This window comes from Choloepus didactylus, chromosome 17 (genome assembly GCF_015220235.1).
Source record: "Choloepus didactylus isolate mChoDid1 chromosome 17, mChoDid1.pri, whole genome shotgun sequence".
Taxonomy (NCBI): domain Eukaryota; kingdom Metazoa; phylum Chordata; class Mammalia; order Pilosa; family Megalonychidae; genus Choloepus; species Choloepus didactylus.
In genome coordinates, this window is record NC_051323.1 from 63,905,067 (window position 1) to 63,923,274 (window position 18,208).

General features: G+C 36.2%; 1 protein-coding gene across 5 annotated transcripts in view; it reads right to left on the minus strand.

Moving 5' to 3' along the window:
* The window catches only part of RANBP2 (RAN binding protein 2), a 69,083-nt gene that overhangs the window by 13,426 nt on the left and 37,449 nt on the right, over window positions 1–18,208 (minus strand). For 3 of the 5 annotated variants that reach the window (XM_037807141.1, XM_037807142.1, XM_037807140.1), the window contains exons 18-23: window positions 14,484–14,619; window positions 11,004–11,098; window positions 5,505–10,107; window positions 2,511–2,681; window positions 1,774–1,866; window positions 692–870 (exon numbers count right to left, since the gene is read on the minus strand). In XM_037807141.1, coding sequence (XP_037663069.1) covers window positions 692–870; window positions 1,774–1,866; window positions 2,511–2,681; window positions 5,505–10,107; window positions 11,004–11,098; window positions 14,484–14,619 — 5,277 coding nt within the window. Of the gene's footprint in view, window positions 1–691; window positions 871–1,773; window positions 1,867–2,510; window positions 2,682–5,504; window positions 10,108–11,003; window positions 11,099–12,568; window positions 13,061–14,483; window positions 14,620–18,208 lie in introns of those variants that run through there. The other 2 variants (XM_037807143.1, XM_037807144.1) reach the window with 2 other exon arrangements.

An 18,208-nucleotide genomic window follows, 5' to 3' on the forward strand; every position in this document is an offset into this window, starting at 1 on the left:
CATCCCAGGGGGACAGCTAGAAAAAGCAGGCAAACTGGACTCCTCAGTGTCGGACAGACTACGAAGGATAAGTTTCTTAGAGATTGAAACCATGTGTTGGATCACATCTTTTGCAACATATCATTTAAATAAACCACTACCACCATTCATAACTGACTACAGGACTTTTATACCTCACTTCAACTACTTTTCCAATAGCATTCCTTGATGGAGCAAGGAACCATTCTAAATATATGTCAATATTAAATTGTAAACAATTACTAGATAATTGTCTTTCAGTTTCTGTAGAATACAAATTAAGACACAGAGATTTTACATGTGTCAAAATAATCACTACATTTGGACTAATCAAATCGTTATATTATTGACAATGCAAGATACAGGGCCAGAGAACTAGATTTCAAATGCTATTTCCTTTCCACCCATCCTAGAATAAACTAACTTGCACCAAAAAATGAACTACAGTACACCATTCTTGGTATTATAGTAATACCCTCACCCCCAAAATCTACAAACACACAGGGAAGTGTGTTTACAGAACAAGAGTCCACCTTCCCTGGCTATAGCTGATTGGTAAACCGTCCAATCTATCTGCTAGCCACCAACCATTATTACCATTTGTCAAGAACTTTCTAAACTATACTGCCTTTAAAAAGGTAAATGAATGAGGAAAAAAAAGAGATCTTCTTACTTGAGCTTCCCGAACCTTTTGAAGCTCTGATTGAAAGTCTTCCCCGTTTTCATTATCCTCATCAGTATCACTGCATACTCCACAAAAAAATGTAGGTGGAAGCTTTAATGTATCTGCTTTTACCTTTTCCTCAAGTGTTGGTTTCTTTTCCCAAACAATAATACATTCTTTCTCATTATCTGAAAAATCCGAACACAGGTAAATAAAGTTAAAAAAAGTAGATGAAATATGAGGCTAGAGAATGTGGAATAGATGCTTAATAGATGCAGAATTTTTAACTAGCTTGAATTTAAATGTTTAGAAATGGACAGTGATGACGGTAACACATTTTGGTGAGTGCAACTAATAGCAGTGTATTATGCATGTGACTGTGGTTGAAAGGGGGAAGTTTAGAGTCCTATATGTCACTAGAAGGAAACCTAGAGGTTAAAACATGGGACTGTGGAACACAGAGAACCCTGTGTTCTTTCATGAACTAGAACAAATGTACATCAACTATTACAAGGAGTTAACAATAGAGTGGTATATGGGAGAAAATGCATCTACTGTAAACTATGGACTATAGTTAACAGTAATATTTTAATATTCTTTCATCAGCAGTAACAAATGTTCCACCCCAATGCCAGGCATCAATAATAAGGGGGGGATACAGGGTGTAGGATGTTTTGGGTTCTGTTATGTTTTGTTTTGTTTTGAGTAATGAAAATGTTCTAAAATTTATTGGTGGTGGTGAATGCACAACTATGTTATGATACTGTAAGCCAATGAGTGCATACTTTGAATTGTATGGTGTGTGAATATATCTCAATAAAACTGCATTAAAAATAGAAGTAGATAAAATAGTTTACAACAGTGGTCCTCTATATAATCTAGAGATTACAGACCCAGATAACAAGATGTGTGACAGCTAATGGGGAACAGGGTCCATTAGGAAAACAATATTTTCAAAACAATATTATTTTAAATATTCTAAATCACAATGGGCATATTAAGTAAACTTGATAGTTACAGAAATGATTAGGAGGTTCCTTTTACATAGGAGATTTTAAAAAACATAATTAGTTAATTTTCTCTCAACATACCTGCTAGATTTTCTTCCAACAGCTTACATTTTTCTGAGTCATCCAAATATAGTTTTCCATTAAGTTTCTTGACAGCTGTTTCAAAATCTTCATCTTAAAGTATAATTGATTGTATTAAATAAAAGAATTTCTAGTAAGAATCAGGGAATTCCCTACCCAGAAACCTAGGGATTATCTCCCACTTTCTTTCCCTCACTCTTCATATCCAAATAGCAACCAATTTTGCCAAGTCTTTATCTCTAATGCCTCTCCCTACAGTTAAGAGTTTTATTTCAGGCTCTTCTCTTAAGCTGCTTTAATATCAAGTTATCTCATCTTCCTATCTCCTTGTCTTCACAACCCAATCCTCTATATCCTATGTAAATTTTTCTGATCATTTAACTCCTTTGCTTAAAAAACTGATATGGACTAGAAAATGTTCCACTATCTGACCTCTCTCTGCCTCATCTCTCTCTCACCCCTTCTAGAATGCCAAGAAAATTATGATTGCTTTCAGTCCCCTCAAAATGCTTGCTCTGCACATGGTAGCCCTCCAAAAATACTCATTTAATAAATGAATGCATTTCCTCTGATCATTACATTCATTGACTATTTACACATAGATCTAGGGTAAATATCTACCTGCACAGAGAGCAGTAATAAATTCTAAAAAGCAGGGTTAAAATAACTTAATCATACCCCCAATTTCTAAGATTAGCATGAATGGTAGGAGTGTTTTTAAATAACAAAAAATTTACCATCCTCTTCTTCTTCACTAACATAATCTGGTTTATTCTTATAGCAGAAAAAAGTTGGAGGAAGTTTAAGCTTGCTTGCAAGGGCTTTTTGCTCAGGGGTTGGAGTTAACTCATATATAACGATAACATCATCATCTGAGGGAAGATCTTCAGGTTTTTGCTTCTCTTTTGCTATAACAGAAATTTTTTAAAAAACTGATAAATACAAGGTTTTGAGTAAGTATTAATATCAATATTCTAACTGAAAATAAAAATCATAAAACCACATATTTCGATGCAGACAGAGCTCTCTATATCAAGAATTACAATGAGCAGCCTGATTTAGTGTTCTACCAAAACCTTTACAGAACACAGAAATCTATTTTTTAAAATATACTTTCATTTACTAATCATTGAAATAAAAATACCTTCTATAATTAAAAAAGGTATTAAAGTATGTCATAACCGTATTTGAGATGCTAAACAATAGTTTAGGAAAATATCCATGCATTTGCAACAACTGGAAAAATCTTAAAGCCATCGTAAGCAAAGATTAGTATACATATGAATATGCATCCATATTCGAAAGCCAACCTTAATTAGTTCCTACAAGGAAGGTTAACAATTGCCGAGGATGGGAGATGATTAGAGTTACATCCAGTTTTGCATATCTTAAAGTATAATACTAGACAAATTTAAATAAAAGCTGTTACCTTGTGGGTAAATAATACTGCAAGAATCTAAGATACTTTTTATGGCTGAAAAAACAGCCAAAAAGGGGGTGGGGGGGGCAAAAAACTGAAGGGGGTGGGGTAGGAATTTTATATACAATCTATTCTGTTCTAAAGAATTCTGGCTAAAGGAATTGATAAAAGTAAGCCATTCGCAAAGTATGGCATACCAACTGGTGCTAGGGAAATATTCTCTAGCGCTATACTGTCCAAAACAGTAGCCTAGCCACATGTGGCTACTGATCACTTAAATGTGGCTAGTCCAAACTGAAATGTGTTTTAAGTGTAAAATATACATTGGATTTTAAAGACTTGTTACTGAAAAAAAAAAAGAATGTGATATATATCTCATTAGTTTTTTACACTGATTAGCAGTTGAAATGGTATTTTGGATATAATGAGTCAAATAAAATGTTAAAATTAATTTCATGGTTTTTTTTAACCTGTTTACTTTTTAAAAAATATGGCTATTAGAAAAATTTAATTTACACGCAAAACTAGTATTTCTACAGCACCACTTTACAGAACCAGAGCTCTTCCTTTTACAATGTTAAACTTGCCTCTCACTCTCCTTCATTAATAACAAAAATGTAGTATCAATTCCTAGCCAGACACAGTAAAAGAACACTGTAAGATGAAGAGTCTCCTACTGGCTAGAATGCTGATTTGGGTAAGTCAGATATCCCAGGCCTCAGTTTCCTCATGTCTGAAGTCTTCATGTCTAAGGTTCCCTGGTACTATACTGCTCTCAGACTTGAAAAAGAATAAGGCTCTTTGTCCTACAGTAGTATATATGGGTAAATTTGCTCCCAGGCCAGAGCTTCTTAACCTAGGGCTCACAGAGGCTGTGTCCAAAGTGTGTGAATAAAATCCAGAGTCTTCACACAAGTTTCTCCAAGATTGAATCCTGGAGAATAAAAGGTTAAGAGCTGTCTTAGCCAGTACTATGACTGCTATACTTTAAAACTGAAGTCCCAGGAATCAAGGGCTTCATCACTGTACTTGTTTGAAAGCATGTAACATGGGTGTTACTGAACACTGTATGTTATTAAACATTAATAGTGTGTTCTGAGTTCCCTACATTTGCTCGAGGATTCCGTTTCCTATTATTCCACTCTAGTACCAATATCTACTTTTATAAATGATCTGTACTACATATATAACATACCAGGTATATAATGGCGGCTGTTAAAATCGGGGTCTACTTTCAAATACAATGTTTTTCTAAGCCATGTCCAAAAGGTTAACCCTAAAGAGACTCTGTTCCATTACTATATACACACTGCTGCCATAACGTTTGGACACTGGCAGACATTAATAAAGATAAGGGTTAAAGTATAGGTCATCATAACAGAGCAACAAAATACAAAGCAGTGAAAAACAAGCACCACCTCGATGTATCTCAAAACAAGAAAACATGACATCCAGGTACATTAAAAAAAAAGCATAAAAAGGTGTTATGCCACCAGTCAAAAGGTACTCTGATTAAACTGGCAGTCTTTAACATGCAAATTGTGGAGTTAAGTACTTCATTTTAAACAGCCACTGTTACTTTGCTAAAGACTACCAACTGCTAAAAAAAAAAAAAAAAAAAAAAAAAAATTGGACACCTCATACAGAGAATGCTACCTCTGTACCTTTGCTCTCAGGCTGTGAGGAAGGGGTGCTGGTCCAAAAAGCCATTGGATTAGATTTAAAAAGACTAAAGTTAAATCCTAGAAAATAAAGAGTATTTCATTTTTTTAATATTCTGAGAAACAGTGCAAATTTTTTTAAAATATAAAAAGCCAGAGAATCTCTCAAGTTATATCAATCTGTTTTTCTTATTTATTCATTTATCCCAATGGTTTCCTTCTTTGCTCATTTAATAAATGGTGGCAAGACCAACTTACATACAGTGTGAACATTTCAGTCCTCATGTTGAGGAAAAAAAAAACAAACTTGAATTACTGCTCATGAATCAAGCCCATAAGTTACTAAGCTTTAGTACCATAATAGGTTCTTTTGCTCTGCCCTAAGCATGGTATAAATATATTCCAATTATTGAACTCTCCTAAAATAGCTTATACATGTAATCTCTCTTGTTTGAACACTCACAGGTAAACTTATTTATTGAGAGCAAAAAATCCTCTCAAATATTTTTTGGCTGTTCACAGCATATAAAGCACCATTTCTGACCCAAATTCAACTAAAACATTAGTATCTTACAAAGGACTGCATTAAGATAAACACTAAAAGAAAGAAAGAGAAAAATTCTGCTTAAGTCTAAAGACTAAGCACTTACCCTTTTCTGGTGTTTTAAATGTGTAATCAGTTGAAGACTGTTCCTTTGGAAGGGAAGTAAAGAGATTCTTGACTTTGCCATCTGAAGACTGTTTGATACCAGAGTTCTCTGATAGTTCACATTTGTTGGGTTCCACTTTTCTTTCAGATCCACTCTGGACTACTGAACTAGTTTCACTATTGTTATTTTTCAAAGGTACATTAAAACTAAATCCAAACAAAGACCCAGTGGCTGAACTGTTCCCAAATGCAAATGGCTTTGATTTTTCACTACTAAAAATGCTTTTAACAGACTCTGAACCAAAGACAAACTTCGGAGGAGAAACAACAGCTTTTGTTGTAGTTTCTGATGTGCTAGAGACTTCAACTTCTGCAGGTGCATCTGCTACATCATCACCCTGAATTAAATCTGTCCTCTCTCTTGTGGTTTCTTCTAATACAGCTACAGCAATTTTGCCACATGGTGACTCTCTAGGAGTAGCTGAACGAGAAACATGAGGTGTTAACATAGAATCTTTTTCTTGGGCTATTTTTGCTTCATCAAAAATTTTCTTAAATGAGTCTGCAGTATCTTGTAGTTTAAAACGGACAGCTAAATGTTCTACTTTTCTTTCTCCATCTGCAAAATCACATGCAGTCCATACCCACACTCTTTCTGTCCCTTTCATATTTTGCAAAGTCATGTCAGGAGTTATTCTGTGATTGGCACAAAGTTTTAACACTTGGTCCCTTCTCATCACTATGCGAACTTGCTTATTATCATAATTCTGTAAAATCTTTATATCGCCAATGCCCCTTTCTTTCCACTGACCAACATCTTTATCATACCTATAGAGTTTTGCTCTGTGACTGAAAACAACTTGTTCATTTTCTTCACCGCTAGATACTTCAACTAGATCAGGTAATGGTACAACAGGTTCAAAGTACTGTCCATCTCTCTCTTCTTCTTGAGTAACATCAGATTCTTCATCAGTGCCAGCTGAAGTCCCACTCTGATTCAGTCTGGCAGGAGACTTAGATGGACTCAAAGCAGATTTAAAACTGAAGTTAAATCCTGTTGTTGATTCACCAAAACGGAAGAGATTTTTTCTCACAGGGCTACTTGCCAATGGAGAAGCATGCACTGAGCTACTACTTACACTATCATCCAAAGCATCTTCTCTTAAGTCATAGTTATCCCACTCTAATGTAGGCCCCGTGTTTTCAGGATTTGGCTTTATTGTGTCTGAAGCACTGACAGCACCTGATCCTGAACTTTCACTCTCCTCATCAGTGACTTTTGTTTGATCATTTGTCAAAAATGTTTTGAAATCTTTCAGTCCGCTCTTCATTTCTTCAGCTCTCTGTATTAACTTGGCAGCTCTTCCAGTATCTACAAGTTTATGGGGAGTCTGAAGTGGTATATCTAATAGAAGTCTCTGGCATTCTTCAAATTTCTGCTTGAATTCTTCAGCCAGCTCTGGTGTTTTAAATTTTGCTGCCAGCTGCTCTAATTTGGCATCACCATCAGAAAAATCACTAGCTAACCACATCCACGCTCTATCTGATCCAGACAGAGGCTTCAGGTTCATTGTAGTAGTTATCCAATGATTAGCGCATACTTTTAATACTTGTTCTCTTCGCATCAGCATTCTTAGTTTGCCATTCACTTCATTTTTGAGAATTTTCAAGTTCCCCAAACCTCTTTCTTTCCACTGACTTATCTCAGCATCAAATCTAAATAATTTTACCCTCTGTGAGTAAAGAACTTTTTCATCTTCTTCTCCAGTAACAAGTTCTATTTTTTCAGGCATCTGAACTACTGGCTCAAAATGGATGTCATCACTGTCCTCAGTCTTATAGGCATCATCATCTCTCTCTAGGTCAGCAGACGTACTGGCCTTATCAGCCGCTTTCCCACTCTGTGATGAAAATAATTTTTCTCCAGCACCTGAAAATCCTTTGAAATTAGGGTCTTTTTTGCCAAACTGAAATCCTTCCCCTGAAGTTGATTTTGCAAGATCTGCAAAGGTAAAAGTGCTACTAGTCTGACCAAAGACCATGCCACTACCATTCTTCTGGTTGCTAACATCCTGAGCCTGGAAACCAGTATCATTTTCAAGGGGCTTTTCATTCTTCTTTTCTTGATTTTCCAACTCCTGAATGCCAAATTTAAACCCATCAGCAGACACAGGGATGGAAAAACTAAATCCTTCTTTTGTGGACTTAGATTCTGTATTAGAAGAACCCTGAAATGTAAATGAAGGCCTATTTTCTTGATCCACATGTCCAAATTTAAAACCTTGCTCTGTACTGCCAAATTTAAAAGCTTTTTCTGAAAAATTACTTTTAAATCCTGTTCCCACCTGACCTCCAGAAGAGTCATTTAACTTGGTTTTTGAGCCCAATGTGAAAGCTGAAGAAGCTTCTGCAAAAGGTTTATGAATCGGTTTAGAGGCATCAGAAGCCACACATTTTAAGGAAGAACTCTCATTCTCTACAAAGCAAACACTACAATCCCACTGTCCTTCCTTCTTGGTGAACATTCCTTCAAACCCACTCTTTGGAGCCTTGCTTGTCTCTGAAGAGGCAGGCTCTGGAACAGCAGTAGACAGACTCTGTTTACTTGGATTCTGACAAGCAACACATTTGGTAGCACTTGCTTCATTTCGTACCAAGCATGAACTACAATCCCACTGTCCTTCCTTCTTAGCAAACATGTCTTCAAATCCATTCTTTGGAGTCTGACTTATCTCTGAAGTACCAAACTTAAAAGAGGCAGGAGATGAAACAGAAGTAGGCAGGCTCTGTTTTCTTGGATTCTGACAAGCAGCACATTTTGGAGAGCTTCCTTCATTTCGTACCAAACATGCAGTACAATCCCACTGTCCTTCCTTTGCAGAAAACACAGATCTGAAATCACTGTTAACAGACTTGGGAAGATCTCCCTGGCCAAATTTAAAGGAAGCTTGCTGAACAAATGAAGATCCACTTTTGTTAGTAGGCTTCGTATTCTGGCATGTGACACACCTAGATACAGTAGGCTCATTTCTTACTAAACAACTACAATCCCAGTAACCTTCTTTCTTTGGAGTCATCAAAGCAAATCTATCTTGAGTGTTTTCTGGGCCAGTTTTAGGAGTGGAAATAGTTTCAATTAATGGTGGACCAAGGAGCTCTTTATTATTTGGGTTTAGATTTTGGCATGATACACACATCTTAGCAGTTGCCATGTTCTTTAATGAGCAGCTGCTACAATGCCACCAAGACCCTTCTTTCTTTGCAACTTGAAATTCAAAATTCAAATTTCCAGCATCAGATTTGCAAATGTCCTTGTTATCATGATTTGTGGGTTCTTTTATAACCCTCATAGTCTGATTTGTTGTTGTGATTACATTTGCTCCTGAAGCTTTTAAAATGCCCTGAGCCTCTTCAAACTTGCACTTAAAAAGCATTGCTTCCTCAGGAGTCTTGAATCTAATAGCAAGTTGTTCTGGCTTGGGCAACTCATCTGCATAATCAAAAGCATGCCATACAAAAGATCTGTCTGATCCAGCATTTGGTGTCAGTTTCATATCTAAACTGATGTAATGATTTGCACAGATTTTCAATACTTGCTCCCGTCTCATGAGAAGGCGAATTTTACCAGATGTTTTATGCCTTAGTATTTTTACGTTGCCAATTCCACGTTCCTTCCATTCTTTGGATTCTGCATCAAAACGGAACAATTTTGCACGATTACAAAAGAATTCTTCTTCATCTTCCTCACCAGTTTTTACTTCAATCTTATCGGGAAGAGGTACAACAGGCTCAAAGTGAGGACCATCATCGTCATCATCCCCATGGGCACTTCCTCCGTCTGCCTCCTGACTCTTGTTTGCCAATTCTGGAGCAGGTGTTCCAAATACTGATTTCCCTGGACCATGGAAAGTAAACATTTCATCACTTCGACGAAAACTAGAATTCTTTTGCTGATTTGGCCCCATGTTTTCTGTAAATGAAACTCCAGACACATTTTTGCTTCCAAAATTAAATGTATTTCGAGGTCCAACGGTCTGACCAGGAATTGGTTTGGGTCCACTATAGCCATCACTTTGCAAAGGTTTATCTGAAGTCAGGAGACCTAAAAGGCTTTCACTATTACTGTAAGCTGTAGAAGGGGGCTGTGTCACAACCTGCGGTGAGGAAAATGTAAAGTCACCATCATTTGATTTGAAATTTGAGTTAAATTTAAAGGTAGCTGGCTGTGTTGTATGTGCTGGTGTTGTCAAAGATTGCCTTATTCCTTCACCTGGCACAGGCTGAACAAAATTAGTTTTTCCAAATTCTATAACCTTAGATTCTGCAGATCTTGAAGCATGAGCTGCAACTGGAGGTTTTGTGAAATAACCTGGTTCTGGCAAAGGTGGATTTGTGCTTGTTTGCTGAACATTATAATTAAAGTAATCATCACCCCTGGGTGATAGAATTCCAGTTGCAGGAGACTCAAAACGCAGTGGAGGACCATACATCTCTTGAGAGAACATACAAGCAGATGAGCTTTGCACTGGTGGTGTATGCATCTGTTGTGAATAGGCGTATATATGCTGTTGAGGTGGGAGCCTATTCATGCCATAAACTGGACCCTAAAAGAAAAGTTAAATTTTTTTGTAGATTACCGATGAAACTACAGATAACTTCACACAAACCCAATTCTCACAAACCCTGAACATGAGTATTATTAGGTAAAGAAGATATCTGGGGTATATCATTAAGAGACAACATTACTACAAAGACCTTTGCAGCATATAATCCTTCTTGGCATATAATGAAAATCATCTTAACAAGTAACAGCATCTACTTCTCCTACAATGAATACAGAATAAATATCTTCTTCATTCCTAAACAACTTGTAAAATGATGTTAACAATAATGATGATGATGATGAAGACTAACATTACATTTACTGAGAATTTACAATGTGCCAACTGGGCATTGGTCTAAGAACTTTACATATATTATCTCATTTTAATACCTTCAAAAACCCTATGAATTAAGGTATTATTATCCTCATTTTACATATGAGGCAACTGATGCAGAGAGGTTAAGAAACTTGCCCAAGGTCAGTAAGCAGAGGTGCCAAGGTCTTAATACACCCAAACCCCCTGTCTTCAAAGTCCTCACATTCAACCATTTTTTAAATACTGAGTTTCAAATGACAGCAATGTAGCCATGTGAAGCCTATAATTACTTATCACATAGTTCAGCAAGATAAGACATTTTAGTCCTATTTCTGCCAAAACAGAACAATGATGGGCCCACCACCTCCTCCCCAATTAAAAAATATTCTAAGTATGTATACTATAACATAAAAAGAAGGTTACCAAGAATTGTAACTTGTGTATCTGGAAAGAAAAGAAAAATATCTGTAACGTGGGGGACATATAACTTTTAAAACTTAACTACTCTTTTAATTGCTCTGAAGGAAGCCTAAACAATTAAAAAGGAGATATTTATAAATTATAAATTATTGCTTTGTTACCTTTGTGGGAGTAACATTAGCTGCTGGTCTGAGAAGGTACTGGGAATTATATGCTGGTGACTGACTATAATATACTGAAGGGCCAGTAGTTGCAACTAAAAAAACAAAAAAAGAAAAAAACAAAAAAAAAGAAAACACTGTTAAAAAAGTCTATACTACAGTTAAGACTATCTAGGCAAGAACTATAAACATAAAAGCAATAGAAATAAAAGAAAGATTTAACTGTATTGATTTTTAAACTTTTGTACATCAAAACACACCATAAAGAAGATTATAAATCAAATGACAAACTGGGAAAAACTGCTAAATATGACACATGAATAAGAGTAGCACCACAGTGGTCAAAAAGGACAAGCGCCTCACAACAAGTATCAAAAAAGGAACCAAGAAGAAAGTGGTTGGTCCATTTTCTAAGAAAGAGCAGTATGAAATAAAAGCACAGTTATGTTCAATATTAAAAGTACTGGAAATATACTAGTCCAAGGACTTAAGAAAGCAAAATGCATCTGACTGCCTCAAGGGCCGAGTTTTTGAAGTGAGTCATGAAAATCTGCAGAATGATGGAAGTTGCATTTTGTAAAATTAAGCTATTATTGAGAATATTCAGGTAGAAAATCACCTTACAAATTAGTGTAAAAGATCTCGCAAGTAATACAAAATGTATTTCTTGATTTAAAAAAAAAAAAAAAAGGCACATCACATTGACACTGATGTTGATGTCCAAACTATATTTCATCACTTTTGTGTGGCTTTTACTAGGAAACAAAACTAGAAGAAACTCACGTTGATGGCAAAACTACCAACACCATTTGCTTCATGTGTTTATGACAAATTTTACCAGAAAACAAAACAACCAGAAGACTTTTATGCCTGTACATGGAAAAAGAAATAGAAATTGTGATCTGAGTGGCACCAAACAAAAGATTCTGGAAAGCATTGAAAAGATCTAGGAAAGGCTAGCCAGTCTATTTATCCTCTCTACAATGTTATAAGAAAAGTAACAATTGTTCAAGATGCCCAGATTTGAATTTGGAAACCTAATGGTACTACCTGGTAAAGATGGTTGTTTTGCAAATATTTTGCAGAGGAAACAGGCATAGAACACAGAACAAGCTAAGGGATGAGGCAAGAATCTTAAAGTTTGAAGTTTAGTGACTATAAGTGACTAGCAATTCTTTAAGGACTGCTCAAAAAAAAAATAAAATTAAATAGCTCTCTATGTGACCCTATTTAAAATCCTCTAATAGAAAAAAAGGAACATGAATTGATAATTCAGTAAGAAATGTTAAGTGTTTAGCATGCCTAATAATAAAAAAATTTAAACTTAAAAAATTCTAACAAATTGGCAGATGTTTTTGAAAACTGATAATGGTCAATCCTAGCAAGGGAACAATGAGATGGCATTATCAGATGCTGTGTAAGAGAATAAATTGGTGTAGCTTTTCTTTCATGAAAATTTCCCAACTAAAAGAATTTTTAAAATATCCCACAAACCTAGTACTTTATTCACAGAATTATTTATAATACAAAAACTGGAAATAACATAAATAAGGGAACAGAACTTGCAGAACTCTTACATAATGGGATAACAGATATTCATAAAAAGTATCACTGAAGAATATTTAAAAGAAAAATGTTCAGAATTTAAGGTTACATTAAAAAAATCAGGCAAAATCATCTACATAACAACATATCCTCATAAAAATTCTGTATGTATACAAAAAGAAAAGACCATAAGGAAATGCTCCAAAATATTAACAGGACTGTACATGATGGGAAAGTAGTAATTAATTCTGTACTCTGTTGAGTACTTCTGAACATGCCCCACAAGCATATTAATCTCTGTTTTTTAATCAGCTTATTTTTAAAAGACGAGGACCATCCTGACACATATTTTACTTTCATTAAGGAAAACAAAATCTATGAACAAGGAACAGGAAATCAGGAGACCTGGGCTCTCTTCCTTTCAGTGCCACAAAACTGCTTTGTGACCTTGTCAATAATCCATTTGGGGTGTCTCCATTTTTTCTCAATTGTAAAATGAGGATGTACTGCTTCTACACATTTTACAGGACTGTTTTAAGAATAAAATGAGACAATGTGAATGTTATGTTTGAATGTTTGTATAACAACCAGAAGACCTTTGACACATGCAGGAGAAAATATGGGAATTGTGACTCAAGAGGTGCCAAATGATTGATTACACATAGCACTGAAAAAGACTTAGAAAGGATTAGCCAATCTACCCTCTACACAAAGTTCTAAACAATGCACAGAGGTTTCAAGTAAGCAAGGTTTGAATTCTCAACATCTCATATACTTTTCTATGACAGATTTTTTGTAAGTTTGATTTTACAAAGATTTTTCTATTTCCTTGCATTTAGAAGACACTGTCTCAAGAGGAGAGTGAAGTTATCTTAAGTATGATCTTATGGATCATCACACAAATGTGCTATTCTAACCAAGCCTTTACAGTCTAAACTTTTCCTGATTTAAAAGCAATTAAAAAGAAATATGCATGACTGCCATTTTAGGAATCTGTCAACTATAAAATAAATCTATTTTTTATTGTCATTTCTAAAGTCTTCCTGGGGGCAATGAATCACAGTGGCAAGTGCTTTTTGAGTTCGACCACCTCAGGTTGAATCCTGGCTCTATCAATAATCAGCTGATGATAATGGATAATTTACATTTCAAAATCTGTTTCCTTATCTATATGATTGGGATTAACAATGGTACCTACTACTCTGGGTTAATGTGATCAAATAAAATTATACACACAAAGCACTTCTGCACACAGCCACAGTAAGCACTTGTAGTATCCTCAGACTGAGTGTTTACTCTATACTGTGGTGAATGCCTAACACATACCTGGAACACATATACAAGTGCTCACAATAATCATGTGAGGCAAGTATTACCTCCATGTTTCAGATGGAGAAATAGGGTCAGAGAGGTTACTACTTTCACAGCTAGTAAAACAGACCACAACTTCAAAATCCAATATGGTCTGGCTCTAAACTCCTTCCTTCTATGTTATGGCTACGGTATTTTGAAAAAAAAAAAACAAGATATCCTATCAATGTCCTGAATCTCAGAATGTCATCAAACTAATTCCCCAGAGGTTTAAGTTCTTAATTTGGCATTTCTTAGTGCATAACTGTACTGGTTAATATTTTTAAATTATAAGGGATAATTGTACATCAGCCTCAACTTCTTTGAGATGTGCATTAAAGGGTTCTTTAAGCCTTTATTTACACAGGATCAGATAAAGTTTGTTTCATTACTGCTTGGAATTATAAAAAGCTCAGTAATACAAAATACTTTTGGTATTACTAATTAACATATATAAACAGACACATATAGATATCCATGTGAACAAACATAAAAGACAAGGGGATTTTATGAGCCATCTGCATAAAAAAAGGGGAAGTACAATGAATTTCACTAAAATGAGGAATTACTGAGTTGCCATCTTACCTGTTAGTGGAGCCCCATGAAAAGTCTGTGATCCCTGATATCCATCCGGCATTGTTTCTGGTCCATAATTCTCTGTGGGCCAACGATGAGGGGATGCTGAGTTACTACTGTTTAGTTTCAACTCCTGCATTTCTTTCTATGGGAAAAAAAAAAAACAATTTTTTTTCCAAGAGGATGTTCAAATGTTCCACCAGGAAAGGGAAAACAATATTTGCTCAGGATTTATTATGTATATTAATAATATGTTCCAGGCATTTTATGTAAGTTCTTAATTAATCCTTTTACACTATCAACAATTCTGACTTACATCTTAAAATGAGGGGGAAAAAAAAATGGTACAGCTGGAATGAATTCAAACCAGATCTGACTCCAAAAGTGTTATGTTCGTAACACCACTCTGCTGCCTAGACAAAATGGCAGATATACTGCCTTCTAATGTAATTATGTGGCCTGCTATCTGATACCTGCCATTATATAGACAACTAAAATCGTAAAACCCAAGCACAGAGAACCCACAAAATGTCCTTTACAAAACAGGCACTTATCAAGGAACTATATCTCTTTCAAAAAAACTGTAGTGTTATCAGATAGCAGGTCATTTTGAAAACTCTTATCAACTTCTCTATCTTGGACCAGGTCTCCAACTATTTATAATAAGTAAAGTCAGAGACAGACCTAGCATGTCTGCTTAGTTCTTCTAGAAGTGTTTTCAAATAGAAATATCCCACAAAGTTGTAACTACGGTGTCCAGAAATACATCAATTTTCAAGATAAACAAAATTTCCCACACTCATCCATCTACTGTGCCTTGTCAAGATGCTGAACACTGAAAACTAAGAAACTGTTGGAATGAACTAGAAAACTTTACCAGTAAATATTGGTATCTGGGCCATAATTTTGAACATGCAATCAATGCTGAAATTCTAATTCTGGAAATTCAAAGAACTGAAAAAGTTGATGAGATGTGGTCACTCCAAATCTCTCACTTTGCAGATGAGAAGCCAAAAAGAAAGGTAAGGAAATGACTGTCCCAAGATCATTAATTAGTGGCAGAGGCAGTACAAGAACCCAGCTTTTCAGGCTCATGGACTACTGCTCCACTACATTTCCAAAGAATAAAATTTTGGGTGACTGAAACACATAATAGTGGGTTAAGAATGTATGCAATATCATAGAATTTTGATATTACTTAACCATAAGAATCCTAAGTTATGATTAATGACTATCATTTTATTAATCATATAGTATGACTGATTATATTGTTACGATTAATACAATTATGATTAATCAACATTAATTGAATACATAAGATTAACATACAAAATCTTAAAAAATTTTTTTCTCCTCCGAACACAGTATTTAAGTCTCACACAGCTTTCCTATATAATCTACCCACAAACAGGCATACCTCAGAGATACTGCAGGTTCAGTTCCAGACCACCGCAATAAAGCAAATACGACAAATTGAGTCATGCCAATTCTTGGTTTCCCAGTTCATATAAAAATTATGTTACACTATACTGTAGTCTATTAAGTGTGCAATAGCATTATAACTAAAACAGCAATGTACATACCTTCATTAAGAAAGATTTTATTGCTAAAAAATGCTAACCATCACCTGAGCCTTCAGCCAGTCATTATCTTTTTGCAGGTGGATGGCCTTGCATCAATGCTGTTGGCTGCTGACCTGATCAGGGTGGTGGGTGCTGAAGACTGGGATAGCTATGGCTCTTGCAATTTCTTAAAATAAGACAACAATGAAATTTGTCACATCAGCTGACTCTTCCTTTCGTGGAAGATTTCTCTGTAACATGCGATGCTATTAGATAGCATTTTACCCACACTAGAACTTCTTTCAAATTTGGAGTCAGTCCTCTCCAACCCTGCTGCTGCTTTATCAACAAAGTTTATGTAATATTCTAAAGCCTTTATTGTCATTTCAGCATCTTCACCAGAAGGTTCCATCTTGAGAAACCACTTTCTTTGCTTATCCATAAGAAGCAACTCCTCATCTATTAAAGCTTCATCACGAGGTTGCAGTAGTTCAGTCACATCTTCAGTCTCCAATTCTAATTTTAGTTCTTTTGCTACTTCCACCACATCTGCAGATCCTCCACTGAAGTCTTGAACCCCTCAAAGCCATCCATGAATGTTGGAATCAACTTCTCAAAACTCTTGCTAATGTTGATACTTGGATCTCCTCCCATGAACCAAATGTTCTTAATAGCATCTAAAATGGTGAATGCTTTCCAGAAGGTTTTCAACTGACTTTGCTCAGATCCATTACAGGAATCACACTATCTATGGGAGTGACAGCCTTACGAAACATATTTCTAAAATGTCTGAGTGTCAAAATCACTCCTTGATCCATGGGCTGCAGACTGGATTGTGAGAAACTGAGTCTTCCATGTTGCCTGAGGCATATCTAGGGTGGTGGCTTAGAACGCTGTTTTAGTTTGCTAATGCTGCAGAATGCAAAACACCAGAGATGGACTGGCTTTTATAAAACCTCTGTTAGCTGGGAAGGCACGTGGCTGGCGTCTTCTCCAAAGTTCTGGTTTCAAAATGGCTTTCTCCCAGGACATTCCTCTCTAGCAAGCTTGCTCTTCTTCAAAACATCACTCCCAGCTGCACTCCGTTCAGTCTCTTTGAGTCAGCACATTTATATGGCTCCACTGATCAAGGCCCACCCCGAATGGGCGGGGCCACACCTCCATGGAAATATCCCATCAGTTATCATCTACAGTTGAGTGGGGCGTATCTCCGAATCCAAACATTCCAACTTAATCCCCACTATTCTATCTGCCCCACAAGATTGCATCAAAGAATATGGCTTTTTCTGGGGGACATAATACATTCAAACCGGCACAAACGCTAAGCCTCAGGCCTGCATGGAACACTGTGCGGGCCCGCCCTGTAAAGATACGTGTCTTGTGACTATGACGACAACATTTACCATTGTCCTAAACATAGATTGTTCCTTTTGATATGCAACAGGATGTATACATAGGTATCTGGTGGGCTCTCCCGAGCCTGAGGACATTTAGCATATACTCCCTGATCTTCTGAAATAAATAACTGGAGCAGAGGTGCATTATTGTCCACTTAGCACGAGATGCAGTGGGCCCCCTGCTCCCTTAATTCTTAACTTTGTGTCTGTGTCTCATTCCTGCGCCGCCCTGTCAGCAACACTGAATGCTGTGTTAGCAGGCATGAATATTCTTCTCGTACATTTCCATCAGAGCTCTTGGATGACCAGGTATCTTGCCAATGAACAGTAATATTTTGAAAGGATTATTTTTTTTCTGAGCAGGTCCCAACAGTGGGCTTCAAATAGTCAGGAACCATGTGATAAACAGATGCGCTGTCATCCAGGCTTTGTTGTTCCATTTACAGAGCAAAGGCAGAGTAGATTTAGCATAATTCTTAAGGGCCCTAGGAATTTTGGAATGGTAAATGAGCCCTGGCTTCAACTTAAAGTCATCAGCTGCATTAGCCCCTAAGAAGAAAGTCAGCCTATCCTTTGAAGCTTTAAAGCAGGCACCGGACTTCTCCTCTCTAGCTATGGAAATCCTAGATGGCATCTTCTTCCAATATAAGGCTGTTTTGTCTACATTCAAAGTCTGTTGTTTAGTGCAGACACCTTCATCAATTATCTTAACTAGATCTTCTGGATAACTTGCTGCAGCTTCCACATCAGCACTTGCTGTTTCATCTTGCACTTT